General features: G+C 35.7%; 1 protein-coding gene across 1 annotated transcript; it reads left to right on the forward strand.

Annotated features, from left to right (window-relative positions):
- The first annotated feature begins 1,194 nt into the window (after positions 1-1,194).
- Positions 1,195-12,570, forward strand: LOC147409917 (filament-like plant protein). The gene is made up of 5 exons (XM_086432086.1): positions 1,195-1,491; positions 2,315-2,477; positions 9,140-9,332; positions 10,303-11,642; positions 12,065-12,570. The coding sequence occupies exons 2-5, from the start codon at positions 2,364-2,366 to the stop codon at positions 12,284-12,286; spliced, it is 1,869 nt and encodes a 622-aa protein (XP_086288212.1). The 5' UTR covers positions 1,195-1,491; positions 2,315-2,363; the 3' UTR covers positions 12,287-12,570.
- The last annotated feature ends 476 nt before the right edge of the window (positions 12,571-13,046 follow it).

Below are 13,046 nucleotides of genomic sequence, written 5' to 3' on the forward strand. Positions count from 1 at the left end.
AATATCTTGGTTTTTCCAAGGATGACGCCAATTTGTATAGGCAAATTTGAGTCATACCTCAAGTTACTGAACTCTGCTGCTCCAAGAAGGTGCTTTTAGATTCTCCTTGATGGCATTGATGTGGTACCTGCTAATAATCCTTCGACGATCAAGTTAGAATTGTTAAAAATATTAATAAATGTTTTGTCAATTTCATAGAGAGCCAAAGAGGATCTCTATCTCTTGGTCCTCCCTTGAATATATAAGATCTCTTAAGAATCAGGGTTTTCCCTTTATTTGGAATTTGATTATTAGATATCCTATATTTACAAGGATCTTAAATCGGATTGAAATTTTCCTTATCGTGCCCTTGGATCCTTGGGATATCTCCTAGAATCTCGTAGCTTGATACATGCAGTATGAGATTGCGGGAGTATATTGACTTTACTCTGCCCTACCCATAAGGTAGGTTTCTTTCTTTGCTCTACCCTTTTACTAGGCATGATTTTTTGAGTACCACTTACCTTTCACAATCACTTCAACTCATGTGTAGGACACATGTAGGGTCTTGATGAAATATAGATTTCACCTGCTAAATTCAGTTTTTGGATCACTCGAATTTGGGGTTAGGTCCGACCCATTTAATGTTTCCTAACTCCTGTAAACATCAAACTCAATAGTAGAGATACACATTTTGAATCATTGATGTCCATGATTCATGTTCAAATGTCAAGATTGACAATTTAAAGCCATTGATTCTAGACGGCTGTAAAAGGTAGATATTGACAATGGGATAAAAAATTAATTTCAATCCTTGGAACTGTAGACCTTGACAGTTTGAATCATCTATCCTCATCCCAACGATTGAAGGTTGGGTGTGAGAGGGCATTAGAAATAAATTCTTCCATTAAGGGTTGATTGAGTAAATTTACTTAAAACAATTGTGAGGCGGCATTATAAATAAATAAATTTCTTCCATTAGGGTTCATTAAGTAATTTTCCTTAAAGCAGATGCACCAAGGATTTCGTAGACCGTTCTTATTGTCTCAGTCTCATAGAAGAACCTTGAATCTCTCTATTCATTCAGACAAGAAAGACAAAAGGTAGGGAAAGAGAAATACATAAGTGCAATTACGTAATTTTCTGCTAAAATAGAGGGTGTTTTGAGAAGCCAAGGACATCCAAATAATAACTCTGTTTTCTCTCTCTAATTGCATTAACTATGAACAAAACAAGCCAAAACAGTAAAGGCTGTGTGAGACACAGCAAGAGATAGAGAGAGAGAGAGAGAGATCTCTGAAATATTGTCTTTTAGAGTTAAATAATTAATTGATGGAAGTAGAGACTACAGAGAAATCTCAAAAGTCTCATCCGATGTTCCCGCTTGAATAAGGGCAGCTTCATTTGAAAAACACAAAAAAGCTGAAAAGTGGGTCTTTATTGTGACCAACTCCTTCTTCTTCACAACTTCACATGCTCTTCCCTCTTTTTCTTTTGAAATTGAAATATCAGGTAAAAATACTAAAAAAAAGAAAACCCATATTTTGTTCTTCCTCTTCATCTTTATTTCTACTGACATTCCACAGTTTTTGCAGAGTTTATTTTTTTATTTTTTATGGGTGGGTTCATGTTATATATTCTAATATTTTATTGGGTTTCCTTCTGATCTAAGTGTTGATTTGGGTTCCAGTCAATTACATTTGCTCTATTTCACCTTTTATTATTTTAATTTATAATTTACATTTTGGTGTTTTTGAAAAAAGTGAACCTTTTGGTATGATGGGTAACTCATATTGCGGGGGTTTTCTGAAATGGGTATTCATGATTTCTGAGTTATCTTGATTTTTTTGTATGTGTGGACTTTTGGAAGATTAGGTAGGTTTTATTTTTCTGGGTACTTCTCATTTTGTGTTTCAAGGAATGGTTTTTTATTTATTTTTAAATATTTTTATTGTTTGAATTGGGGTTCATCAACTGTTTCTGGAGTGGGTCTGTTTGAATGGAACAGAGAAACAATCTTTTATGGTTTATCTTTGATTATCTTTTTGTCTTTATTTTATCTCATTTTACTTTTTGGGTTTTTTAAGAAAGTTGTATTTTTGTTGAAGTTTGGATGGTTTTAGGGTGGATTTGAAGCAAAGCTGAGAAAATGAATGATGAGGAGAGTCCCCTCTTTTTGTTAAACAGTTGAGATTTGAGAATCCATTTGTAGAACAAAGACATGTTTGGGATAAATTACAAAATCTAGTTCTTTTTTTTTCCCACATTGGCAGAGTTTTAGTTTTTGAGTTCTTTGTTAGTGATTTGTGGAAGATTGGTGGGAATGTGTGTGCAGATTAGATCACTGTGAGGTGCCACACGGTTTTCGATTGTTGGATTAGGAGATGGACCGTCGGAGTTGGCTATGGAGGAGAAAATCTTCTGAAAAGAGTCCTGGCGGCGAAACGGAAAGTTCAGGATCTTTATCTTCTCACTCCGAACGATACTCAGATGATCAGGTAGGCGGTTGATTCTTTCCTCTTGAGTTCAATTTAATTATTCCATTTGACATTTAGATTGAAATTGTTGACAACATTATAAAATCTGAATATTGTTACAGATCAACCTACTTAGAAATCTAAAAAAACCCATTTAGTGCTTTAGTTATTGGCTTCTTTTTGTGGACATTATTTGCAAGGGTTCTTGAAGCCAGTTTGAGGTAATCCTATGGTGGAAAAACTATCTTTAAAGAACTTTGTGTTTGAGTCTATAGTGAAACTATAGTTTTAAAGTAATATGTATTCTTGGGAGCACAGATTTTCTTTAAGAAACACATTAATACATGGAAAGTATGTGTTTTGCTTGAAACAGACTTGATGAACATATTTTTATTAATTTGTTTGATTTCCTAAGCCTTATCCATGTAGGATCCTCAAGTTCTTCCTATTATTCTTTTTCTATTGATTGACCTTTATTCTATGTTGGGTTGGCTTCCCGACCTACTTTGCTTTTCCTTCCCAAATCCCTGCCCTTAAGAACCTTTAACTTCTTGGAAAACACAGAATCAGCCTTTCCCAGAAAATCAATGACCTTCTTCTGAAATCCCACTATTTCAATGAAGTTCGGAGCCTTCAACCACATCTCTTTCGATTCTTTATGGTGATAGATGTTGGTTCATAACGCCATGCCCGTGACCAAACACACAAGAAGTATAATGATCAAACAACGTTTTGGGATTGCTTCTTGATTTAGCACTAAAAGAATGTTATATGACCCATACGTGGATGAATAACCTACCTAGTTTGCTCATGATTGGGTCATCTTGGTTATTCGCCCAAGTAAAGGTAGTCTACCTGAGTTGGAAATCGATGAAGAATTTCTATCCACATAGCTTTCAAAGCTTCTCATGTTCGATTTATTTTTATTTCTATTTTTTTATCGATTCTCATGCTAGATGTTGTTTCTCTCTTCACTTTTCTTTGCATTACAAAAATATTTAACCTTAAAGTCCCTTCCAATATGCTAAGAAATTGACTATTTCTAATTTATTTTCTGCTATTCTTGTCAAAGTAGTTAATGTATTTTCTAAGATTGGCCATACACACCTAAGAGTGCTTGTGTAAAACATTTTTGTATTATTTATAGAATATATGAAGAACTCCCTTATTCTAGTCTTGCCCTTCAACTACCTTGATGTACTGATGTATTTAGATATCTATCTCTATTGAGTTTGTTTCCTCTACTTTCTCCTATTTGACAAGATTCTCAAGAGAAAAATTCACTATGTTTGTCCCTATGGATTTATTTTCTTTTGTCTTTTTTCAATAGGTGAATAATAAGATTATTAGGTAAAGACATAATGCACCCTAACTTCGAAAATGAAAATTGGGCCAAAAAGTTATTATATATCTAGCATACACGACCAAGATTCTATGAGATAAAAAACCTACTCCAAGTTGTTATTTCTTTACTAAACTATTGGCTTCATAATGCATATGAGGCATCCTTCCACCAATGGATTGTGAAATCAAGTATTTGACCTCATAAGGATTATAGGAAAATGTTCTCAAAGGAATTATAGATGTTGTGGAGATGTACTCTTGGAGCAAACTTCATAAGTAATTTAAGGGGGTTTTCTTTGAAGATTTTATTGTGAGATGGGATAGGGTTTGTTTGTTGGCGTGAGAGTTTCTTGTCATTTGCGTGTTGTTTGCTTTTTCTTCCTTGTTTTGTTTTTTCTTGTTGCTTCTCTTTGTTTCTTGGGTTGGTCATCTCGACCCCCTCGTTATCTTTTTCAATAAATTTATCTTTATCTATAAAAAAAAATAAAAAAAATTCGGTATATTTACTCGTGAATGCTTAGACGGGGGTATTTTTATGGTTTTAAAATTTAATTAATTAATTAATTTATAAAAATGATAAAATAAGAGTAGTAAAATAGTAGAATAATATCTAAATTCTACCGGTAAAAAAAAAAAAAAATCAGTATATTTTGTTGAAATATGTCAAAATTTAATACTATGGTTTAGTGATTGTATTTCATGAGTCTCAGTAAATCTGTATTATAGCTCTTCAAAGTTTTGTAACAACCTTGGTTGTCTCAATCCCTTTTATCTTTTGGAAAGAAACAAATGGGTGTACCATTTTATGAAAGATCTTTTGCAAGTTTCAGGGAACCACTACTATTGTAAAAATCAATTTCAATAACCCCTTGGGAGTGGGCATATAACACTTTTAGTCCTTTTAATTTAGCCTGCATTTGTGTTACTTTGAAATACCAATGAAGCTTTACCTTTAAGGAGGCTCTGAAGATGACAATTACTTGATCTTAGTAGTGAACTACGCACTAAGAACCTTTACAGTTTCTTATTCTAGGATTGCAAAGAACATAATTCACCTATGGTACCGGGATACTTCAAAATGCTTAGCGTACTTGTTTAAGATGCCCAGATACGGTAATGGGCAATTCCATGAATATGGCAACCATGACCATGATTCTTCATTTCGTGTGATCATTAACAAATTAGCTAATGACCAAGTTAAATAAGATTTTTTTGAGTTCAAAGGGGTTCTTTTTTAGGAGTTTATTTTTAGGTGGGAGTTTGTATACTTGAGGTAGTTTCTTCCCTTTTCTTTCTTTTTGCACTTCGGTTGCTTATCTTGACTGCCTTTTGTACATCTTTTCTTCCACCAATAAAGGTATATGTATAAAAAAAATAAAGGCTTAAGACAGTAGAAGAAATCCTTTTGGTCCCCATCAATCAGAACTAGATTTTTTGCTCACTTTCTCTGCTTGAACATTTCTTCCACCTGAATTTTTCTCTGCACAAATCACTTGTTTCTTGGTGAGTAATGAGCATGTAAACTAGAATAGAACGTGAATCCTGATGTATAAAATAGCCCATGCACATAACTGCTAATGGGAGGGGAACAACAATAACTAGAAAAGATGGAAGTTTACGATTAATTATGAGAGTTAGTTCCTTTGTACTCCTTGAGAATGATTTACCAATAGGAATTGATGCTTCTAACTTGCATACTACTACACTCATAGTGCCATATTGTCTTCTAAAATTCTTTTGTTCATTACTTTCCCTTTTCCGACGGGAGGCATATCGAATTTCCGATCTAGGTTCCTTTCGATGTGCAAATGATTCATGGAGGAAATTAAGAAAATAGCACAAATACAAAAATTTAAAGAGTTACTGTTTGGCATTAGAAGACAAATTACACTAGGAAATAAGAACAACACTTCGAATTAAAGAACAAAGAAGAAAACAAAAAGAGATTACTGATTTCTTCCATGAATTCTGAGCTTCTCTCATGGTGAGAGAAAGCTCCTCTTTTTTATTTCTTAATCTCTTACATACAAGACTCTCTCCCACTCACATCTGTCACAATTACTAATTCCCCCAAAATGACTCGAGAACTAAAAATACAAATACAAATCCATTAAGTCTTGATAGTCAGTGGAGGGTCCCTGCCACTTCTGACCTATTACAAAAGGCCACTTTGGTGGTAGTTGCCAGAGAAAAGCTCAAGGGCTGGCACCAACTCTGAGGAGTCATCAATCAACACTTGCATGGTAGAGATGAGTGACTAAGTACGCATTAATCACACCACTCTGTGATAGGCAGATCAAATTCATGATCTATGACAGGTTTCCTTTGGTAGATTTTCATGCATATGATTCATGGAGAAAATAAAAAAACATGATATTGAAGGATTATAGCTAGCAATTAAAGAACTACACTAGAAATTGTGGAACTATACTAGGAATTAAAGAATGAAGAAAAATGAAGAACAACAAAAGGAAAATAGAAAGCAATTATAGATTTCCTCTGTGAATTTGAAGTTTCTTCTTGGAGAGAGAAAATGCCTCTTCTTTCTTTATTTCATCGACCCTTACGTACAACTCTCTCTCTCTCTCTCAAGCGAGAGAATTAGGACTCAAGGACCTCTATTACCTCTGTCTCACCCAGGTTTATGGGGACAGAACTCCCTATAAAGCCTCAGAAAGAATAGAGATACTATTTGAATTGGCTTTGACGAAATATTATTTGCCATGTACAGATTATGCTATATGTGGTACTTATTGAAGACTTGAACGTGTCAAAATAATTATTAGAAAACAGTGCAAGATACTGAGCATTAACTATTAGTATACGTTTAATAGTTATTCAGTTTGTATTTTACTTTCGTTTAAACAATCATATTTTAGATTTGATATTAAACTGTTAAGAGATTAGTCCCTTTAGGGAAGCTTATATAATTGTCAATGAGAACAACAATGTGCCACTCATAGTAATGACGATTATGTGGTGGTGATGACTTAATACAATGATGGAGCTTAGGTAATAATGACGATGATGATGATCATCATGCTCATAATGTATGATGATAGCAATGACGAAGATGATTATGATGGTGATAGTGCTAGTGTTGGTGGTTGTGGTGATTATGATGATGGAATACTGAAGTTCGATGATGATGATCATGAAGTTGAATGTGGTAATGCTTATTATGACTTTTGCACATACATTCAGAAGAATGACAATTTGCTAATGTATCATTTTGATTTTATTAATAGATCATCATGCTCATAATGTATGATGATAGCAATGACGAAGATGATTATGATGGTGATAGTGCTAGTGTTGGTGGTTGTGGTGATTATGATGATGGAATACTGAAGTTCGATGATGATGATTGAAGTTGAATTTAATGCTTATTATGACTTTTGCACATACATTCAGAAGAAACAATTTGCTAATGTATCATTTTGATTAATAGGTAACAGCTTTTTCACTTCTTTTTTTTTTTTTTTCATGAAACTGAGGCAAGTTTGCGCTTCTTAGAATTTTGTGTCATAGAGCACTCCCACATTTTTTTTTTCATGTCCACTCCACTTTAAGCCTGATATGTCCAATCAACTCTTGCTCTTCGATCCAGTCTGTTGTTGAATTTCGTGATATTGAGACTTGGGATCACCGATCTGTGATGGGTAAGGAAAAGAAAAGCAGTATTTTATTTATCTATCTTTTGCAGAGTTCTAAAACCTGTTGTTGTTCCAGATCTGTGGTCTTTTTCTCAATCTTTGATTTGTTTCTTCATTTTGGCAGATTGGCGCCCCTTTCCATATAAACATTGATCATCACTATTCTCCTACCTTGGTTTCTTAATTCTTGATCCCATTTGCAGCCTCTATCTTCCTTTCATGTATGTCTCTGACTATCACCATATATATATATATATATATATGGGGGCAGTTCATGGGACATATGTAAAAACAATGGTTTTTCAAAATATGGGTTAGAGGTTTTGGATTGAGCTGATTTTTTGCGAGGATGGTCACTATGACAAGAAGATCATCCTCACAAAAAATCAGCTCAATCTGAAACTTCTAAATCCATCAAAAGTGATTTACAAATTATTGGCAAAATTGGCAAAAAATCGACGGTCCACATTCTAAATCACTTTTAATGGGGTTAGAAGTTTCAGATTGGACAGATTTTTTTTTCCGGATGATCTTCCCATCATAGAGATCATCCTCACAAAAAATCAGCTCAATCCGAAACTTCTAAGCCATATTTTGAAAATTTATTAATGTTACATTGTTTTTACATATGTCCCTTGATCCGTTCCCTATATATATATATATATATTATATATATATATATATATATATATTTTTTTTTTTTTTCAGAAAAAAGACAACATAAAAAGGTTAAAATAAATATCCACTATTTATATCTGTCGATGTGAAAATTTTAGAACATTGAACCAGGCCTAGAGATTTTGATTTGATTTCGATGTGTAGATTCATCCTATAAATTCAAAAACTGCTCATCTGTCTATCTTACATTTTACAATTCTGTATTTTTACCAAAATTTGGAATTTTTTCTGAGATAAAAGTATGATTTTTAAATATGCCAATTTGGCAACTTTGTAAAGCTTATGAGTGGTAATAACCTGAATCTGGATTTGAAAATCACTACCACTCACTATGAGAATTTAAAAAACAAAGATTTATGGGGATTCCTCCAGTTTTTGAGCAGGCACAAGGTATTAGCCCGTAATACCACATAAAAAGAGACAGAACCAACTAATCTAAACCTTGAATTTTGTGAGACAAGAGTGGAATGCGTGAGAAGATAAAATGAAACTGGTGAAACTATGATTGAGTGGAGTCCCTACATCTTGGTCAACAATCAAGTTGCATGACTCCAAGAGTCATGGGCTTAACATTCTACACAATTATCAGCTAGGTGCTTTTGGTGTATTGGTTACATTCATATCAAATGGTATCAAGGCCAGCACCGTGTTTAGGGTTCAAGTCTTTGAAGGGGCAACTTGGGGGCCCAAAATAGAAGGGTACCATATTGAAAGAAGCCAAAGAGTGGGCCTCCGTGGGCAATGCCTCCAGAGCCGGGTGGTGTATTACAATCCCAAGAGATAAGTGCTTAACTTTCCACACTATTATCTCTATGGGTCACAGTTAGATCTTGAATCTTTGGGTCCTTATTTGTTGTTAATAATGCTTCTTTTACTATGGCTTTAAGAATATCATATTGGGTGATAATGCATATTCTCAATCTTTGAATCTAATTAGGTATGTTTCTGGGTTACCGTCATTTTTATCCAAATGTGATGGCTTTTATTGTGTAATCAATGACACAGGACGCATCGAGGGCATCACCAAATCATAGCACTCAATCACCAGAGGTCATGTCAAAAGCTGTAGCTAGTTGTGAAGAAGTTGATGACAGTTCTAAGAGTCTCAGAGAGAAACTTTCTGCTGCTCTTTTAAACATCAGTGCCAAAGAGGATTTAGTGAAGCAACATGCCAAAGTTGCAGAAGAAGCTGTCTCAGGTAGTAATCATGTTGACATGGTGTCAGCTATGGTTTATTTGCGTTTTGATGAGTTGGATTATATTGGGTGAAAAGGAGTGGAAGGCAAAGTTGTCTCTAAGAAATCTAAGAAAGTGAAAAGCAGAAAATAACACACATACACACACACACACACACGCACGAGCACTCCCCCCCCCCCCCCCCAAACCCACTTACACCTGTTTGCGCACACCCACACACACAAGGAGGAACAAAAACTAGCAACGGGGAAGAAGAATTTTGAAAGGCATATTCCCATTGTTTGACCAAAAAACTGTGACCATACTCATTTCATTAGCATCATCTACAAATATGATAGTCTTTTTTTTTTTTTTTTTGAGAAACGTTGTTTTGAATGACAGTTCTGAGTTATGCAGAGGACAGAACATGAAATTGTGTTAGTTTTGTTATGCGTACTTTCATTGTAGAGGATCATATCTTTTAGCGTTACTTTTACCCATCTCAAATTCTGGTTATTAAAGAGAGATTTTATTGCCACACCAACTTTTGCTAACGCCACTCCAAGATGTGTGCTAATTCTTTGGTGATTTACATATGAATTGAGGCGGCGTTAGCAAAAGTTGGTGTGGCAATAGAATCTCTCTTATTAAAACCACTCTTTAATAGCTTTGCAAACAAATCCCATTGTGCCTTTCAAGGAGATGAAAGTGTTGAATGAATAAATCAATGGAAATGCTTACACAGTGTGGAGAGATTTTACTGTGGAAGGGTTTTCTTTGTTTTACACAATAATTTTAAGGGAATTTTCTTCAATGAATGATAAGGGTTTGTGGGGATATTTGTTGTAAATTTAAATTGCATGTTTTGAAGGTAACTTGCCCATTATTTTACTTTGACAGTTATTTGCAGCTAAGGATTCTTTATATTTATGATATTTTTATCATTCACTCATGATAAATATGGTTTTTCTGTATGAAATATCAAATTCCAGGATGGGAAAAGGCAGAAACTGAAATGGTGGCTTTGAAGCACCAGCTCGACGCTGCAGCTCAGAAGAACTCAGCCCTTGAAGATCGGATAGGTCACCTTGATGGTGCTCTCAAGGAGTGCGTCAGGCAGCTTCGTCAAGCAAGGGAAGAGCAAGACAAGAAAATCCACGAAGCTGTTGTTAAGAAAACCAGTGAATGGGAATCCACCAAATTCGAGCTTGAGAACCAGGTTGCCGAGCTCCAGACTCAAGTTCAAGCTGCGAAAGCTGAAGCCGCTGCATCTATTGATCCCAGCCTCCGACCGAAACTCGAGGCTACTGAGAAAGAAAACTCAACCCTCAAGCTTGAACTCCTAGCTCGAGTTGAAGAACTTGGAATCAGGACTCTTGAGAGGGATCTAAGTACACTATCAGCTGAATCGGCAAGCAAACAACATTTGGAGAGCATAAAGAAGGTGGTGAAACTCGAGGCAGAGTGCCGAAGGCTAAGATCGGTGGCTCGTAAAGCATCCTCAACTAATGATCACAAGTCTGTTACTGCCTCAGTTTATGTTGAATCACTTACAGATAGCCAATCGGATAGTGGGGAGCATTCGCTCACAATGGAGACCGATGTCCGCAAGATGACTAGTTTGGAGCTCAATGGGTGTGAGCCCAGCTGCTCAGACTCGTGGGCATCGGCACTAATCGCCGAGCTTGATCAGTTCAAGAACGAGAAGCCTATCGTTCGAAATCTTGCGGCTGCCTCTTCTCCGGAGATCGATCTCATGGATGATTTTCTTGAGATGGAGAGGCTTGCAGCATTGCCCGATACCCAAAGTGGAAGCCGTGATATTGAATTGTGTTCTGTTTCGGACCAACCTAATAGTGTGGATGGGCAATTGAAAGTGGATCTCGAAGCCATAATCCAACGAACGGCTGAGTTGGAAGACAAGTTAGAGAAGATAGAGATGGAGAAAGAAGGACTTGAGATGGCTTTATCGAGCTGCCAAGAACAGCTCGAGACATCACAAGGTAAACTTAGGGAAGCCGAGGAAAAGTTGGTGGAGCTACAAAAGCAAATGGAACTCGCCAATGAGTCGAAGAAGGCAACTGAGGTAGAAATAATGGCTGTAAATGCAAAGAGAGAAGCTGTCGAGTCTCAACTTGTAGCAGTAGATGCAGAAGTTCGCACCCTCAATGCGAAGGTGAGTTCATTAGAAGCACAAGTTGAGGAAGAGCGAGCATCGTCCGCAGAAATTGCAGTCAAGTGTCAGAAATTAGAGGATGAGATATACAGAAACAGACGTGAAGCTGAGTTACGACGAGTTGCAAGTTCTAATGGCGAGTTGAAGATAAAGCAGGTTAATCTTCTGTAGATTGCATTATTATTTTGAGTTTTTATTCTTCTTGCCCCACCAAAAAAACAAAAAAAAAATGTACTTTTCACCATCAATAATTTTAGAGAGCTTCTATTGTCACACTATCTTTTGCTAATGCCATCCCAAGATGTGTGCTAATTCTTTAGTGATTTACATATGAATTGGGGTGATGTTAGCAAAAGTTTGTGTGGCAATAGAATTTCTCTATTTTTAACCATCTTGATCTTCTGTGGCTTGCATTATTGTTTGACTTCTATTTTTCTCGGCCCCACGAAAAAGAGATTCTATTGCTACACCAACTTTTGCCAACGCCACCCCAAGATGTGTGCTAATTCTTTGATGATTTACGTATGAATATTATTTTTGGCATCAATATTTAACAGTCTTAGTCTTGTTGTTGGCAGGAGAAAGAATTGGCTGCAGCGGCTGGAAAACTAGCAGAATGTCAGAAAACGATAGCTTCTCTTGGGCTGCAGTTGAAATCGTTGGCTACGTTGGAAGACTTTCTCGTAGATTTTGAGAAGCCATTGGATCAAAGTGGAGAATTATGGACATTGCATTCAAACAATGCTTATTTACCTAAAAGAGATGGTGCTCGTGATCCTTTTAAAAACAATTCCAGATGATGGCTTTGTGGGTCAATCCATTGATCTCATCCAATTCATCGCTAAATGATCTGATAAGAGCTGAATGGGTTTGTTAACTCTTCTCGTGAAGCAGGAGAGTGCTTGCTATTCCAGTAGAAAATCAGTGAATTTTTATTTTTTTTTAGAAATGTTGGGTGATGTGATTTTTTCTGTTGAAAAAAAAAGGAAAAAAAAAGACAGTTGTTTATGTAGAAGAGGGGATTGATTGATTTTTCATTAGTTGAATTGTTGATTAATTGGATGCTAATTAGCTGTTACTTTTTTTTTTTTTGTCTTTTCTTTTCTCATAACCGGTTATCCCTGTAGACAGTGGGAGCTTTGCCCAGTCCATAGACCATGATCTTGTCCCAGGATTAGTCTCGGGACACGTGCAATACTTACACATTGCATGGATCAGGTAAGTGAGGGTGTGCCCTCGTGGGTGACCCCTGAGGAATTAATGCTCATACTGGGTATCAAACTCACAATGTACGGACTTTCACTGCTTATCGGTTTGAGCTTACCATTGGATGTTTGGTAAAAATGGATTTTTACGGACTTTCACTACTTATCGGTTTGAGCTTGCCATTGGATGTTTGGTAAAAATGGATTTTGTATTTAAGTTGGCTCTCTTGTTTTTAATTCTTGTTCAAGTGATTTATGTTTCCCTTTTGGTATATATATATATATATATATATTTTTTTGAGAGCTGCTATTAGCACCCCAATTTTGACATATTCTCAATAATTGATTTTTTTTT

Source organism: Akebia trifoliata, chromosome 2 (genome assembly GCF_017979445.1).
Source record: "Akebia trifoliata isolate Shusen 1 chromosome 2, ASM1797944v1, whole genome shotgun sequence".
NCBI classification, from domain to species: domain Eukaryota; kingdom Viridiplantae; phylum Streptophyta; class Magnoliopsida; order Ranunculales; family Lardizabalaceae; genus Akebia; species Akebia trifoliata.